The 18,882-nt window shown below is 38.7% G+C and overlaps 1 protein-coding gene across 1 annotated transcript in view; it reads left to right on the top strand.

Moving 5' to 3' along the window:
• The window catches only part of COL4A2 (collagen type IV alpha 2 chain), a 1,470,466-nt gene that overhangs the window by 1,381,511 nt on the left and 70,073 nt on the right, over nt 1-18,882 (top strand). The window contains exon 42 of the mRNA XM_044071270.1: nt 5,358-5,456. Coding sequence (XP_043927205.1) covers nt 5,358-5,456 — 99 coding nt within the window. The remainder of the gene's footprint in view (nt 1-5,357; nt 5,457-18,882) is intronic.

The following is an 18,882-nucleotide window of genomic DNA, read 5'->3' as shown; positions in this document are numbered from 1 at the left end:
GACCTTACTGTTATAGTTTTTTTTTCAGTTTTGGGTGAATTGTGAATTACTGCAAGATCTGAGCATAGTTTATAGATTGTACTGCACTTCTATCTCCATTAAGTAGAATTACTTGAAAAAGCTAGCTATTTGTATTCTGAATTCAGTCTGGGGCCTTAGTCCTTTAGTTTTTTTCATAGTTGTGGAAGAACTGCGAATTACTGTCAGGTCTTAGCCTCATTTTGTCATTTATAACTACATTTTTCCATAAACAGCATTACTGGTAAATTTCTGCCCAGTCCAATGCCTTAGACTGGTCAGTATGTAATTTTATTGAAAGATTTGTATTTATTTGTATCCACAGCTGTTTACATTCCAGTTTTGCTGCTATAGTCATATTCTGCTTATCATTTGCCTGCTTAAAGTTGCATTCCAGCATATTTCTGTTTGTTACATTGTTACTGTTTTTCCCTGTTCTTGTGTCTGCCCCAGTCCCACTGATACATGAAGTACTGCATTCTTGTGGCAGTGGCAGATACCCTGATCTGTCTCCAAGCTGGGAATCACTTTGGTCAGCCTCTAGTGTGATTTGATTATTGCCTAGAGAGCCATTTTGTTTATTTCAATAGTTTTCTGTACCACTGTAATGTTAGCATGCTTGCACCACTTAGAGCTCTCATCTGCTTGGCATCCAAGCAACATTCTAAAAGGGCACTGAATAAAAAAATTCTCAGTAATAGACGACTTAGAAGTCTGTCCAGTACCCAGCTGCTCAAAGAACAACTGGCTTTTGTGTTAAGGAGAACAGCCCTGTAAGTACAAGTAACAACCTAGTCACCAGCTGTCAATTCCTTATGCACGATTTACCAGTAAAAAATCATGATTAAGAAAATGTTACCATGGATTTGTACTTTCCTACTATCTCTGCAGCCAGCTTGGCAGTTTCGGACATCCTGAGGCAATGTACCATTTGTCTCATGTTTATTGACAACCACCTAATTATAAAGCAAACTGATACATTGTTTGAGAGATGAAGTTACACAGTGTCAAAAGAGGCAAGGCTCTCAGTTACCAATACAAATGACACCAAACAGGTTGTTAGTGACACACGCGCACACACACACACACACACACACACACACACACACACTTCACATAGTAATGACCAAACACATAGACCCCCATATGCTGAGACCCTTAAATGCAATCTTCCAAACCTCAAAGAAGTCTCAGATGTGACACACAGAACATGTATCTGTATCAACCTCTAGAGTACCTTGCTACGACAACATGCACAAAGACACAACCACCATCATCACAAGTTGGCTCAACTTATAAGCCAGTAGGGCAAACCACCACACAATACAATATCTTAGCCACAGGATACTCTTTTGTGAGACACACATTAGACACACAGATGTCCCATTCAACTGGCTGAGCAACAAGAGAGTCACAGTTAGCTGACTGTCAGAGCCAGGATCCACCAGACTATGGATGCACTCAAGACATTACACCAAAAGCACCAGTATGATTCCTTCATAATCCACATGGGTGTAAATGACCTGAGACTAACCTTTCTGTACAATATGAAGAGAGATATAAATACAGCTCTCTGATTATGCATCCCAAGCTGGTATGAGCCTAGCAATGAGAAGCCTTCTACCTTCTTTAATGATGATCATGCCTCAGTACCAACATAACGTAATTGACTTCAATAATTGGCTTAGTTTTTGGTATCACTCCAAGGGGGGCACAGACCAGGCGGCTGTGCTAGGAATGGTCTGCACCTGCCCCCCCCATGTTTCAAATATTGGCTAAGTCCTTCTCCACCCCCATAGTGACTTTATTAGGCAGTGCCAACTTGATATACCTACTGACATAACTAAACCACTTCAGAAAAATCTAAAGATGTTACTGCACAATGCCAGGAGTCTAAATTAGAAACTCCACTCCCTAAAGCTCTTCTCACCTTGGAGAATATAGTCATCTGTGCAGTTACTGAGACTAGGTTTAAAGCTGCAGAGGGCACCATAACAGTGCATGGCTATAATGTCTTCCACACATTTAGACCAGCTTTCAATTTCAGATTACATCAAACACCAGCACATATGGCTTAGTGGTTAAGTTCTTTGCCTCCCATGCACAAGGTGTAAGTTTCGATCCTGACCTCCGACCAATGCCTGTTTGGAGTTTGCATGCTCTCCCTGTGATAAAGAAGATAGTCAGACACTCTTCATAAGGGATGCCAGCAACAACCTGCTCAACAGTCCAGAGGGCATCAAAGGCAAATGGAAGGAGTATTTCCAGCAGCTTCTGAATGAAGAAAACCCCACAGAAGCTTTACTGCCCCAGAAACAGCCTATAATGAGAGAAGAAGAGGAGCCCACCCTAGAAGAAGTAAGAACAGCACTAAGGAAGATGAAGTCAGGGAAAGCAGCTGGCTCAGATAAGGTCACAGCAGATATGATAAAGATGCTGGGTGAGATAGGGGAGAAATGGCTCCTGAGGGTACTAATAGCAGTGTGGAGAGAAAGACGTATCCCAGATGACTGGAGAATAAGCATACTCATGCCAATGTACAAGAACAAAGGGGGCATCCACAACTGTGAGCAGTACAGAGGCATCAAACTCCTATCACATTGCATGAAAGTTCTGGAGAGGGTGACTGATAAATGGATACACAGAGTAGTAGAATGTAAGATGGGAGATGAGCAGTTTGGATTCAGATCAGGATGCAGCACAATTGACCCGATGTTTACATTGAGACAAATACTTGAGAGGAAGCTAGAGATGAGAGAGTCCAACTGGGCATTCCTAGACTTGGAGAAAGTATATGACAAGGTCCCAAGAAAGCTGATCTGGGCAGCACTGCGGTGGTTTGAAGTCCCAGAAACACTGGTAGAATTAGTGCAGGCTATGGAGAAGGACCCAATGATTCAAGTACAAACAGTGTTCGGCCTCACAGAGGGGTTCAGCTCTGAGCCCACTGCTGTTCATACTGGTGATGGACTACATTAGCAAACAGGTTGGAGGCGAGGGATCAACAAAGCTGCTGTATGCAGATGATGTGGCAGTGCAGGCAGACTCTGAGCTTCAGCAAAGGATAGGAGAATGGAATGCAAATCTGAAGGCACATGGGATGAAGCTAAGCACAGATAAGACAGTGGTAATGACAGGAAATTGGAGAAATCAGAAGAAGCTGAGAATAGAAATAGAAGGGAAGATAGTGGAACAGGTATACAGCTTCAAGTATCTGGAAGGGGTAGTTGAGGAGAAGGGTAGTCTGAATGAAGAGGTCAAAGCTAGAATCAGGGGGGCTGCAGCCAACTGGCATAGAGTATCAGGTGTAGTCTATGACAGAAGAATGCCAAAGAAGCTGAAAAGTAAGGTATATAAGACAGAGGTGTGACCAGTACTACTGTATGGTATAGAAACCTGGGCAGTAAAGGCAAAACAGTTTAAGAAGCTAGAGGTGATGGAAATGAAGTGCCTGAGAAAGGTGGTAGGATGCACACTGTGGGACAGACGAAGAAATGAGGACATAACAGCAGAAGCCAAAGTAGCTCTAATTGCAGGAAAGATCAAAGAGAACAGATTACGATGGTTTGGGCACATGTGTAGAAAAGCAGCAGACAATCTGGTGAGGAAGATTTAGGATAGACAGGAAGAAGGTAAGAGGAAGTGAGGACATCCAGCAAAGAGGTGGATGGATTGTGTGAAAGAAGATCTGCGACAGTCAGGTATGAGTGTTGAAGAAGGCAGGAGTGTGGCACTGAATCAAGAGAGTTGGTGACAGTTAACATGATACCCCGACCCCATGTAGAAAAATGGGGAAAGGGGGACTGATGATGATGATGATAATGACAAACACATCTCAAGGCTGGTCAAACAGTATGAGACACTTGAGCTTCTCCACATCCAGCTTACCACAAGTAAGGTCCCATACTATATACTTGCAAGGTATAGGCCCCCCTTCAAGACTGAGGAAGTCAGCAGCACTACATGGTTGAAAGTACTGGAGACACTCTCCATTCAACCCAACAAAATATTCATGGGCAATATTAACCTCAAACTGGTAATCCCATTGATTTTTTGACTTGGTTAACACAAAACACCCTTGAACATCTAGCCTGCATGCCCATCAGGTATGCAAATATCTTTGACCTGGTCCTCACAAACATGGCAGAATGATGCACTCCCCCAGTTTAAATTCCTCATAGGTCAGAAAAAAACAATAAATAAAAAGGGCCCTGCTTCTACTTGCCACACTTATCTTCAAGTTTCTACATGAAGCATTACCCTGATCTGGCAAATAAACTAACCACCAATTCTATCCACTGCTTTTTCAGATCCCACTAGCCAAAGACGGACTCTCTGATAAAGATCCTATTTGTCACTAACATCATAGAAACACCCTTCATTAAATCTGCCACAACAGACTAGAACTTCTTTACTGAACACACTAAAAATGTGCCCTAACCCCCTGACCTTAAAGATAAACTATGTCTTTTCCAAACCCCTCCTAATAGCACTATCAATTTATTCACTCCACAATCCCTGAAACCCCACCAATTATTCTGTAGGTCACAGCAAATCAGTCCCCTAACTGTACACCTGTTTTACCACTGCAATCATTGATCTCTGACACCCCATCTCGAATTTCCCACCCTCTATACTAACCATTCTAACACTGATGTAGTTCCCTCTGTCTAGTTTTCCTCTTAGTTCCCCCATCCATGGATACCCTTTAACATCGTCCCTTCATTCAGCACGTACAGTACATACAGCTCATATTACAACCAATTACAAACCCACATAGTTCCTAATCTGGTCAATAATCAATCTATTAATTAATTAATTAATTAATTAATTAATTAATTAATTTGCAGCCAAATTAGGTTAGAACTAATATGATAATTTCTCCCTGAGTGGTGTATTATGTTGCAGCATTTCTGAACTCATTCATGGTTTTAATTACCTTTACTTTCATTGTATGTATTACAGTTATATTGGATGTTTCATCAACCTTTCTGGCATTAACAGGTACATTTTTTTATATATTTTGTTATTAGCCCACTTTTTATTTCACTACACTTGTGTAGTAAAACCACTTTCTGTTTTGACTGCAACCATTGCATATACCTGTCTTTCCCTTAGGCTTGATTTATTGTTGAAAGATGTCGGTAGACTAGTCCACCTGCCTGATTAACAAACAAGCAAACAAATAAATAAGTAAAAAGAATCGGACTATCAAATGGCTTTTGCATTCAGTTTGTGCATAAACAACCAAGAAGATAAGTTAGCTCTGAGTTAGATTTATATGTGTCATTGTTTTGATTTTCAGATAGTTTAAATTGCTTTTTATTGTTTTCTTGAAGGTGAAAAGGGTGAACCTGGTCTGATTGGATTCCCTGGAGTGGCTGGGATAACTGGGGACAGAGGACCAAAAGGGCCTAGAGGTGACCCAGGCCTTCCTGGTGAGTATGCTGCCTCACTGTTCTAATACTAAAGCAATTAACTTTAACTTACAAAGTTAAGTATCATTTGGGACATTCAGCAGCCTAAGAATCATACTATGCAACACTGTAATGGCTGCAACCTCCAGAGCCGAGGCTGGTTTCCATGTATTTAAACTGTGATGATTAATTTCAATAAATGAACATAAATTCATACTGGGAGAATGGCAACAGATACAGAGATTAAAATTTTAAAACATTTTATGTCAGAAGTTGTGATTTAATAGTAAATGAGTTTTTTCCCTTTTCTTCCTTTTTTATTATTTTATTTATTTATTTATTTATTTTTGCATTTTCTTTTTATCAGTAAATCATATTCATTTTCAAATACATAAAATATAAGAACATGAAAAACTATTTTTGCTGTTGTTGTTTGTGTTTTTTGGTCTAATTATTTAAATTGCATCCTATCAACAGGATTATGGATAACTGTGATTTAGAGCATTCAAACTAAACTAAAGTATCCATAACATAAAACAAAATAGTTGAAAGGACTTGTTTAGTATTAATTTAGACAGAAAAAGCTTTCTAAAAATCTTGGAATACTTTTCTGTGGTAATTAATACAGAGAGGTGTGCAACTTTCTTTATCCAGAGTACACAAGTTAATATAAGAAATAGAATAAACATTGGAAATTCGCACAATATGTGCAATTAATGGTATAAATAGTGATAATAACAAAGAATGAATCTTACAGTCAGTAGATTTAATGACTTTATGACCTTCTAGTATTTCTGAAGAATCTTTTCGTGGAAATTTTTTATTTTATTTATTTATTTATTCTTTGTTGACCACGTTAATCTCACTAGGATAATAGCCTCTTTTCAGGGGAGACCCGAGATGGTATTCATACTACTAGGGGACATTTATAGTGGGCATTAGGGAACCTCCACTACTCTTTTCAATAGGTGCCATGGGCTCTTTTACATCTGCCTGAGCTACCACCATCTCAAGTTGATGGGGCCTTGGTTTAATGTCTCATCTGAAAGACGGCACACTCAGGAGAGCGGCTTCCCCCTATACTGCACTACAGTGTCAGCAATACATTTTCCTGTTGTCAGAAATGAACAATACCACACATGGAGTCCCTCCAGGATCAGTTTTAGGGTCTAGTTCTGCTTCTAAATGATATTAAACAAGACTTGCCTACTCTAAACTTTATTGTGCATGCAGATGATCTGAACAATTGTAACAAAAACTCAAATCAAATATTTCTTCCTTTGGCTAACTCAGAATAAATGGTCACTGCTGATAAATCAGCTGTAAGTGATGGCTTTAAACAGTTTAAACACTAGCTAGTACCCTTTCAATACAATAAAAGACCTATTAAACAACAGCATTAAAATCTGCAAACTAGTTCAATCTTCTGCGTAACTGATCTATTGGCTATGACCTAGTAGTTATCAGTCAAAACTCCTTCTTTGTAGTATTAATAACTAAAAAAATGTCAAATAACCATTCCCTTAAATAATGCAGCCTTTTCAATCCATGATTCCTGCAGTACCTCACCAAACATACCTTGAAGTAACCCTAGAACAGCAGTTTGCATTTACTCTCCAAAGTGATCATAGTTGATAAAATAGTAAAACAATTAAACATTACCTACAAAGTCTCACACCTACTGAGTCTTGCAACTAAAAAAGTTTGAAGTTATAGGAATTTACATGCTTATACCCACATTTAAATACACCCTGACCATAAATTATTTCAACTCCTCTTATTACATTTCTGTACTATAATGTCGCACTAAAAAATAATGTCACTTAAACACGCTCTCCAAAGACAGGTAACATCATCATGTTACCTTACAAATGGTAGACTTTTTAAGTAGAACTGTCAGAGCAACTCCTCATTTAGCTCTCTTAAAATATTTTTTATCCCTTGCAGCTAAGTCATATACTGGAGTTACTAATAACTCCCTTAGAACCACAGCAGACAGTATCCTATTACTAGCATGCCCTTCATCCTGAAAAGACCTTGGTCAAAAGTCATTCCCTAAAATTAGTCCAGCATCATGGAATCCTCTCTCTAGTAACATAAGATATTAGACACTCTATACTATTCTGAGAAAAAAATATCAGTACACTTAAAGAAGAAGCATAAATGTAACTGTTTCCAAGAGCCAGGCTAATAATTGCTTATTTTCCTATTGTCCATGTCTTAGCTCCTTGGTTTTTAAAAGGTCATCCATCCATTCTCAACTCCTTTTCACATTTTTCCACATAGGGGCAGGGTGTCACTTCATCAGTGACAATCATCTAGAGCTAAGGTTTACACCAAGTGGCTAACCCTGCTGTGGTAGTTCATACATACTATACACTTACACTCACATTTAGGGCTAATTTAGTCCAATCCACCTGCTGCATGTCTTTGGAATCTGAGAGGAAACCAGAACACCCAGAGGAAACCCATGAGAACATTGGGAGGACATGCAAACTCCACACAGAAGGCACCCTAGCCGATAACTGAACTGGAGAACCTCCTGCTGTGAGGCGACAATGCTAACCACTGCACCGCAATTTTATAAAGCTATAAAAGTGCCCTCATTTTTACAAGAGGAACTTCTCCATTCATCCATAACCCCTTTTCCCATTTTTTTTCACATAGGGTCAGGGTGTCACTTCAACAGTGACAATCAACTACAGTCAAGGTTCACACTGCCAGATGGCTGGCCCTGACATGGCTGTTCTTTCATACCACATATTTGCATGCACACTCACACCTATGGCCAATTTAGAGTGCCCAATCCACCTACTGCATGTCTTTGGAATGTGGGAGAGCCACTTGTAGGAAACCTATGTAAACATAAGGAGGACATGCCCACATATATATATATATATATATACATAAATGGCTGTGGTTTCTTTTTTATTCAGATTTAGGACTTGCACACTTTCACTGAGTTAAATTTATTAACAGAATTGCAAACATATGAAGTACATTTGTTAAGCAACCACTAATCAAAATATAAAAATCTCCAATTAATCTCAGCATGAAATCCAAATGGTTTTACAGTGGCATATTCCTAAACAAAAAAGCTATCCTTATACAAGTTATTCTTAGCATTAGTCGTGTTTAATATTATATTTAAATGTTTTCTAAATTAGATGCTTCTGATGTCTTATAACCCCGGGGAGTGTGTACTGGGTCCATATTATGGCTTAGTAGATAAAATTCATGTCTGCACCAGCTTGCCGTGGTGGTAAGTGATGCGGCTGGCAGTATTAGGTCTAATTAGCAGTACAAGCATAGCAAAAATGATGTGTGGAGCTAGCACAGTGACTTGCTGCAGCAGTGGAAAACAAAGGTTAGAGAGGATCAGCATTGTATGCATTGTGTCTGTTATTTTGCACTGCAGTTTTCTGAATTTAGTCTTTTGCAGTACATACATACATACAAATATTTCAATCACAGGCACAAATACCCTTCTAGCTTGCCAATATACCAAAACACATGTTCCCATAAGTGTCCAGGCTGTTCTTAAAATATCTAAACTAGTACTTGCTTTAATGTAATTTGGTAGTCTGTTCCATGCATCAGCTGCTTTATCAGGGAACCAATCAGTACACTTCTCATTCCTATAGAATCTTCTACACAGGTTATCTGATGATTCTCTAGTACTTTTTGATAACCCCAAACATTCCCAGAGGTAGTTGTCTCTAAATGCCCTATATACTTGAATAAGATCTCCTCTTAGATATATGTAAGAGATACTGCACAAGTTTGGATATTTTAGTCTTTCATAATAACTTAGATTTTCACATCCGTGGATGCCCTTGGTATATTTCAGCTGCACTCTTTCCAGTTTACTCACGCTTGTCTTCTTATAGGGTTTCCATATTGTTATTCCATACTCAAGTTTGGGTCTAATGTAACTAACAAACAATGACTTCATTATTTTTTAATTTCCTAGACTTTATAAACCTTTTTATACAACCAATATCTCAATAACTATCATTAACCAATTGGCTGATATGATTAGAAAAACCCATAGCTGAATCTACCCATATAAATGAGTCTACAGTTTCAATCACTGTGTGCTGTATTAAATATTCACCTTTCAGTTTATGTCTCCCAAGTCTCATATGCTTAGTTTTTGAAGTATTTATCAGCATATTATTCTCCTGTGCACAAATGGTCAATTTAGTCAAGTTATTTTGCACACATGCCTTATCTGTAACACTTGTAATCAGTTTACCTAATTTCAGGTCATCTGCGTATAGACTGTAGAACACCTCAGATGAAAAAGTTAGGTCTGAAAGATACAATCTAAACAAGTAAGGACCTAGGACCAAGCCCTGTGGGACACCCTGACTGTAGCCAAGTATTTCCCCTGTCCAGTTGCTGTATGATACTTGCCATGTCCTATTTGTAAGCCAGGCAGCTATACATCTTATCAAGAGTACATCAATACCTAGTTGTACTAATTTATTGATCAGTGTTTTATGTATGACCCTGTCAAATGCTCAAGTTAAGTCTGTATAAATTAAATCACAGCACAATTTTTCATTCATAGCTGTTATTATATTGTTATAGAACATCATGTTACAGGTGGCAATAGATCTATTTTAACATATGAATGCTGATATATGGTTTCAGGTCCCACCCTATCAAGTTTTGACAATAACTTATCCAATATTACCTTCTCTGTTAATTTTCCACAACATGAAAGTAGACTTAAGGGTCTATATGATTCTGGGTTTGTCCTACTCCCCTTTCCCTTAAAGACAGGTTTAATAAGTGCATGTCTCCAATCTTGAGGAATCTCCCCATATTTATATGACTTAGTGAATAATAGATATAGTGTAAGTTCTTGCTGAAGTGTTCGTAGGTCATTGTTACTAATTCCGTCTCCTCCCTGTGCTTTGTTTGGATCCAGTTTGCGCAGTTCTTTTTCAATATAAACTAATTTGATTCCAGTCTGGGGTTACCTGGATGTCATTAGGACAACTTATCACCCCTTTTGTGAAGTCAAACTGCTTTGCATAAGATTTTGTAAATATATCTATAATCTGATGCATCTGAGAATAAATTTTAGAATCTCCACACAGTTTATCAATTTGTGTGTCTTTACTCCTTCCACATCTGATGTATTTATAAAAAGTTTCCCTATTATGCTCAATATCTTTAAATTAATTTTCTTCAAATTTTTCTTGATCTTACTGCAGTACTTGCTTTCTGCTTGCAAGGATGCATTGGCCTGCCAAAGGAGAATGGATATGCTCTCTAGGTAGTGAGTAAATGTAGAAGGAGTACAATTATCATTTAAAATTGGAATAAAGTGGTCATATACATGTACAGATAGGTTTCATTTTTTATTTGTTTGTTTGTTTGTTTGTTTCTGTTCCCTCTTTCCCTAGAAGGTGAGCTATGGTGCAGAATATTGTGCAGCAGCAGCAGCCAAGTGGGCCTGAACCAGACACTACACCTGTTTATGGGTCACCAGCAGTTGCCAGGCCTAGGTCTCTACTGGTGTACAAATGACCTCCTATGGAAGGTGATCAGGTTTCTGTGGTCACCTTGAAGGAAACAGTGTTGCTCTTGTGAAAGTGTTCAAGTGGGATCCCCTTGAGTAACCCAGCAGCAGGTGTCATAGATGTCTTTGCAGATGGTGGAAGTTAGTCTTCCACCCCATTGATACTTGAGTTTCTTTTTTCCAATTTCGTAGACTGGAGAACATCAAGACTGTTGGTAGTACTTGTGTTTTTTATAATAGCCGCGGTGGTACAGCGGTAGCGTTGTTGTCTCACAGCAAGAGGTTCTCCTGTTTGATTTTCTTTCGGCTGGAGTGCCTTCTGTGTGGAGTTTGCATGTCCTCCCCTGGGGTTGAATGGCCTCCAAAAGACATGTGTGAATGGGTGTGCCTTCGCTGAAGGTTGGGCATCAGGCTGACAACTCGGCACCATAAAAATCGACTGCCAATCATTAGCAGGCTGGAGTTCCGCTGTGGCGACCCCTAACCTGGAAAAGCCCAAAAGACAAACAAACAAACTTGTGTTTTTATAATCCACTTAGTGAAGTGGAAAACTGACAGTAGCTTTTTATACTCAATAGCTACATCCCTATGCACTTAGAAGAGACTTTTGGCTGCATCAAGTGGTAAACCTACAGAAATTTGCACTTGAAGAGGCCACATCTACACTGCAGGTCAGAACAATCATTCATATCTATGCACAGCCACAAGATATGGACACCACATGACGCATATCCTCCGGCAACAAGGGTGCATTCTTTAAGGAATCACTAGCACTAACAGGTACTATTATGAATTTCTTAGGGTTTAGGCATAAGCAAACTATTCACATGGCATGCTAACCTGGGGGAAAGCCGGAATAAGCATGGTGGAGCTGACTGATGCTGTTAATGTTCAGAGATGACAACTCTAAACTGCCTCATTAGCACAATAACCATGCTAAGAAGCCTTTATCAGCATGTCAAAAAGAGCATCATTTTGTATGAGACCGTGCTACAGTGAGCAGTGCAGGAATACATGTATGCAGAGTAATGGCTTGTCCTGCCATATAAATATACTGGCAGTAAACAACTGTTAATGGGCCTCACCACTGCAGGGTGCACCATATGACAAATGGCAGCAACTTGAACAAATACTGATCATTGCATTTTGTGGGGTAAAACTATATAAGGGCATGAAAGATTACTGTCCTGCCTGGCCCATTCTGGCAGCAAACAGAACACAAAGTCAGGCAAAGTACTATCCAGCTGTGTACATGTCTTGTCATGGGAACAAGATAATGGCAACAGGAGAAAAGTACACTTCACAGAAGACTGAGGTCTTACTACAGGCCATATGCACACATAGTTCATAGCTAATTGCTAGGCTAGCTGCCTTAATGGGCCATTCTAAGCCTAACCAATTTCTCTCCCTCCTTCTAAGTCTAGCAAATTTCCCTCCCAAAGGTGAGAATCAAACACTGTACCTTGTGCTGTGAGTCAAACACCTTAACCATTAAACCAACACCCAGCAATAGGATTGTAGGTGAATAATAGGCCAACAGCACTAAAGCGACATTTTAAGGCTAGCCAATAACCTGAGGTCAGACTCAAACCCTGCACCTTGTGCTTATGAAGTGAAGACTTTAACCACTGTGCCTTACCGGCACTTTGACATTCACACCCTGGACCAAGGTAAAACTGACAAGGCATTCTGGAATCAGTGTGATAGGGTGCTGCAGGGCATCAGTACAATAAGTGGTTATAAAAGAACAGCAGCAGAGCTGCACTGCAGGTTCACAGATGCGATACTGCATGCCAGTACCAAGGCATGGGATGTTGCCATGGACAGGTCTACCATAAGAGATGAACCACTATCACAGAAGGTCTCACAGAGGATTTTCTGGTAATCCTGTTGGGAACAGGTGAGAGAAAACTCTTACCTGGTGGGAGCTTGGATGTGGGAGCTAGGCTGGTGATGACTGCCTCACTGACTGTAAAGAATGCACAAAGTCATTCCTCACATTTTCTTTTTTTTTTTCTTTTATTGACCAGATTTTAGTCTTGTTGATCTCGATTACATGAGTAACTGACCAAGTGTTTTATATATATATATATATATATATATATATATACACATATATATATACACATAGATATAGATATATGTATATAAACCTAACTTCTTGATTGACAGCATGAGTCATCAATCCACAATTCATTGAAAGCCATAAATCAAATGTAAAACAGATTGATCCACAAATGATCGAAAAACAAATAAAACAGATATTTTTGCAGGGGAGCAAGCCCCCTGAATCCCACACACCACCAGTTAATTTCCATATTAGTGTAAAGTGCGCTCATGAAAATGGACTGTTCCAACCCATCCTTGAACACTGCTGTCTCTTCTGGGTAAAGCTTGTCTCACATTGCCAGGCCATTTTCAGCACTGTACTAGTTCAAGCTCCTTTCCTCACTGGCACAGCCAGACTAATTTGTTAATCCTCTCCTTATGTAATTTGCTGGTCTTTGGCACATATTCTGACAGTCATGACTATATATATGTTTTAATTCCTGCACTGCTGCTGTCTTACATTTAGTGTGCTTAATCGCATCACTGAATACTACAAAACTAGTACCATTAGTAAATCAGTTAACTAGTAAGTTACAGCAAAACAAGTGCTATATGTTTTATGGGCATCTTTAACACGACTGTATGACCACCACTGTCTGCTTTAATGAGTGAATGCTGAATAGTGAATATGCACTGCTATACTGGATTATAGACAGCCCTGGCACATCCAAATGAATTTATTGCATTTACACTATGCAGCTACAGTTCAGTGTTATAATCACTGGATTCTTAGGATTTCAACTTCTTCACACTAAACCTAGTGCCTTCATTTACAGTCTTGCCATCAGTAATTAAAATCTGACCACAGTTACTTTGCATGCATACTCATAAAATATTTTTTCAGAATGGAGAGTGTAAATGGCAGCTCTCTACCACCAAAACCCACTCCCAAACACACAGTAATGCCAGTTATCCAAAATCAACAAAACAAGAACACACTTTACAGTTTACCCTTAAAAATAAGCCAAACTTTAAATACTTAAATGGCAACAATTAGCACAAAGTAGTAATTCTTCAAAAGGCAGACATCACTCAGTTGGAAGTACATTAGTGAAAATGTATAAATACTTGGACTAAACCAGTAATAATGTGTGTTTACTTTTGAATAATACAACTGTTTACATGAAATAAATAAGTTAAAGTATGTTTCCTACAAATAAGTAACAAACAGTACAGAGCTTGCACAAAGTATTGAAAATACAATTTTAAGCTAAAGATAATGTTCAGAAAACTATTTGATAAGTATTCCCAGCTGCTTTAACTTAAGAAATGAACTTAGGCTTACTATCTAGCTTTCATAATGATAACTTAATCACTGAGTCCTCACAGGCAGTTGAACAACAGTTGAACAATATAGCAGGGGCATGCCGCAATAGGCAGGTTGTAATTGCTCCCACACACTGACTGACTGAACTGGCTTAAATGTAGGTCACTGCTTGTGTATGTCCCAATCCCGATATACTGTGACTTCTACTTTGATTCACATAGTGGAAGATCTTCTCTTGTTTCCACAGTTACATGCCCAAAGGTGAAAGATTACATTCAGCAACACAGGGTAAAACAAACAAAAAATATATATATAACCTTTGACCTACTTCAACCTCTCCAAGCTGCATTAGACTTTACAACAGAATGCAAATTTGCAAAGTTTACTTTTACTTTTAAACATTAGTATATTTTCTCAGTGACAAATGTAATTATATACCATTTTATCCATTTTCTTTTACACACTTTGCTTTACTGAAAAGACAAGTACAATTCTTTGTTTTTTTAGTTCTACCTTTTGAGCAATAATTTACCTTTTGAGCAATCTGGTATAGCTTAGTTAAATTTTCATGCATTTCCCTTTTGAAAAACAGTAACATTTTTAAATTTATTGTAAGTTTCCTGGTACAGGTAATATTGCAGGAAATGTTACATCCAAATCCCCATCCTAGCTTCTGTTTGCCAACTTCATGCCTTTGTTTGTTGCCACCTCAACTGTCTCATCTGATAGGTCACTGGTGGTTACTTTTCACCACAACTTATATCTGCTACTACACCTTAGTAACCACCTTGGTGACTTTTTCCCACATCTTGCTAAGTAGAAACTCCAAGACTCCTTCCACTGTAATCTGGTGTCTTCTTTCCCCATTGCTAGGATCCTTAATCCCTTTGATGACTGAGTCTATAATCAACAAAATATACTTTTCTGAACTCACATTCTGTTTATCATTATGCCTTATTCCTTACCCACTGTTACTATTTCTCCTACCTGTAAACATACACACTTCAGCTTCAGCACACCATGTCTTCCTAACTGCCCCTTTTTGTTACCTCCCTCCCTTGCTTCCTGCCTCCCTGTGTGGCATCTGATCCTTTTCATATACCTCCTCTTCCCTTTCTTTAAGTCATCCATAAGGTTATCGACTTCTGCTTTCCTCACCTCATATTCTCTTCAGTCCTGTCCTTCTTCTGAGATCATTCTCTCCAACATCTGTCTTCTCCCTCTCCTGTCAATCCCTCTTCTGCTCTGATCCCTTAGTGGGTACCATTTTCTTGACAATCTGTCTTCCTTTGTTGAAATTCTTGCCTGTCATTCTTGGTTGACCTAAAATTTTTTTCACTCATCCTAGTTTCTGCCTACCCTTCTCTACCTGTCTTCTACCTGCCTCCCCTGTCTACTTCACTTTTCTCCTCCACTGTACCCTTCTCCCCCAGACTCGCCTTGACCCATATCTTCATAATTCTTTCAATTATTCCACCCTTTTCTCACACCACATTTCCCATCCCAGCCTCCTAACCTCCCATGTTTCCATCTCCAGTCTTCAGTCCTGCTATATATACTATTCTATACTATTTTCCATTTCTCACAAGCTGGCCCAGATCTAAAGCACTGGACCCCCCTAACCTCTTTGTCTTTATCTGATTGCCAGTTTATATCTTTCTTATATAACAGACTAGTATAATAACTTGCTGTAATCTTAGTCAAATGCTTTATTGGACAGCAGCAGATTTAAATTGTGTGTCCAAATAACAGTTGTTAGTTTATAATGCTGTGGACGTTGGAGCAATCAGCTAATAGGTGTGAAAAAAGCAGGGAGAGCAGGTGGTCAAAGTTTAATTATCATAAATGGTAAGCAAATCAAGAGCCGCCATGTTTAGGAACAGAACAAGGGCAGTAATGGAAGGCTTCAGCTTTAAGTTACTGAATTTATGGATTCATTAAGCAGAAGACTCACTGATCCCTTTGCTGCTCCCATAGTGCCTTTTTTAGGCACAGTTCAGCTAATGGATCTTCCAACCTGAAAAACATAACAAACAAGCACAAGGCAATATCAGCGTGGTGATGTTCAGTGCTGGAGTCTAATACTTTGCCTGACCTTGAAAACATCCTGCACATTTATTTGCACATTCGTGTGTATATATTATCACTTCAACCTAGTTTAAGAGTGCAGAAAACAACCCCCATGTGCCTAGGTTTTTTACATCTATCATGCCTTTACACTCAACAGAAACTGTGGTGGACTATCCATGTTTGTCATAGACTTCATTACCTCAAGACATATTCCCACAGACTAATGAACCAAACTTACTGAGATTCAACTCAGCCTAAAGAAAACAAACTATCAGATTACAGCATGTTACAGGACCCCTTTGATGATCTACAAAAAAAAACATGTCCAGTTCATGAATACATTTGATGAATTTCATAAACACAACAACTCCATCATCCTGAGACACTTTAACTACACATCATTAATGGGAGAACAATACTTCACATGTCTGGGAGAAAAATACTTCACATGTAAACTATGCTCAAAAAATCCTTAATTTCATAAACAATTCCCTGGATCAAATTGCCAGTGAACTCAATAGAGTTCAAAATGTTTGTGACCTGTTGCTTACAAATTTGGCAGCTATATGTATTAACCCACAGATATACCTTTCCCAGTAAAATCTGACGACAAATTTGAAACCTTCTCTTTCAAAATCCTTAAAATGACTAAAACAAAAATTACAGTATTCAAAGACTTCAAGTTTACAAACTTCACACAATTCTATGATGACTCTCTAAGCTAAATATGACTTTAACCCCCATAGCATGGCTAGTAGTTATGCAAATAAATTTTACACTCACATACAAAACCAGTCAATCCTTCATAAAACTAAACCAAAAGAAAAGGAAAGAGCAAACCAGTTTGGTGGTCCACATGAATAAATAACAAAGAAAGAGGTAAAAAAGCTGATTAGAATATAGAGCAGAACTAAAGACCCACAAATGAAGGTTAAGATTAAAAGGTTATCCATGGTACTGAAAAACACCATCAGGAAAACTAAGGCTGCCCTTGAACGTCAGCTGCCATAGAGTCTCATTGATAATTACAAATTCTTCTTTACTTAAATCAGGAAGTTATAAAATAGTACTCAATATTGCTCTCAGTTCATTCAAAATGGCACTTCCTACTCTGATCCACTGGACATCGCAAGTATACTGGCAAGCAAATTCATGACTATCATCACTCAGATACACTTCGGAAACATCTATACCAAACCCACATATAACTTAAGACCTAAAACCACTATTATCACAAAAGAACACTTGTTAAAAGTACTTTCCAAGACAAAAAAGACATCCTGTGTGTGACCTGCTAACATATCAGGCCACCTGCTGAACAGCTGTAAACATGCACTGGTGGACCCACTCCTACAGCTATTCAGCCTGAGATTAACCACTGGCTTTGCCACTATGATTTGTTGTGCAGCAGTTGTGATGCCTCTTTACAATGGTGGTCCCACCACACACTCCAGGAATTACAGACCCATCAGCATTATGGGCGTCATCTGCAAAGCCATAGAACAGGTCATAACAGACCTGATAAACTATGATATAAAATAATCTTATAAAACTGCATGCCCAGCAGTTTTTCTTTGCTAATGATAGAGCCTGTCTAATGAATTTGTTTAGTTTTTGAGAGGGCAGTGCAGGCAGTGGATAGTGGTCATGCTGTCAATACAGCCTACTTCAACCTTGCCAAAGCATCTGATACTTCACCACATACTGAGAAAGCTAAATGCACTCTAAATCAATTCCTGTATAATTAGATGGATAGCTAATTGGATATCCATCTAAGTTTGTCAGATGCAGCTTCAGACAGCATGGAAACAACCACTGGGATACCAGAGGGTTCCCTGCTAGGACCTTTGGTATTCACCGTATACATCTCGAATTTCCAAATCAAAAACCAGGAACTCTGATTAAAGTTTACCTACAGTTGTAAACTGGGCATTATACTTGAATCCTTTTCTGATATGCAGAAGCTACGAAGTGAGTGTACATGTTTGTACCTGGTGTGTTGTCAATGGGCTAAAATTAAGTGTTGAAAGATGCAATATTGTTGCATTTGGCAAAGAAACTCTCTATCCAGCTCATAGTATAGACATACTCCAATTCAAAAAAGATATTGTGAGAGACTTTGGAATATGGGTTGATAATTCTCATTCCTTTGACCACCATACAGCAAGATATTGCAGGATGATCAGGAAATCCTTCTGTCTGGAACAGTTTATCACAAAGGACATTTCCTCTAGGTCGAAAGAAGTACCGAATCTATCTATATTCTGCACTGATCAGTTCCATTATAAAATACAATGCCCCTTTGTTATGTATCTTACTAAACACATCAAGCCATGATCTGTACCATGTCTTTTGGACTATTAGGGATCCCACAGTCCAAGACTACTTAACTTTCTAGAAATCAAACAGTCCCATGAACACTAGAACCAGAGATTTAAACCTGCTTCAGAAAATAAACAAATCAT

The sequence above is a fragment of the Protopterus annectens genome, chromosome 5.part0 (assembly GCF_019279795.1).
Source record: "Protopterus annectens isolate FY-2018-M chromosome 5.part0, PAN1.0, whole genome shotgun sequence".
NCBI lineage: Eukaryota > Metazoa > Chordata > Ceratodontiformes > Protopteridae > Protopterus > Protopterus annectens.
Note: the sequence above shows the minus strand (reverse complement) of the source record. Positions and strands in the feature narration are given on the sequence as shown.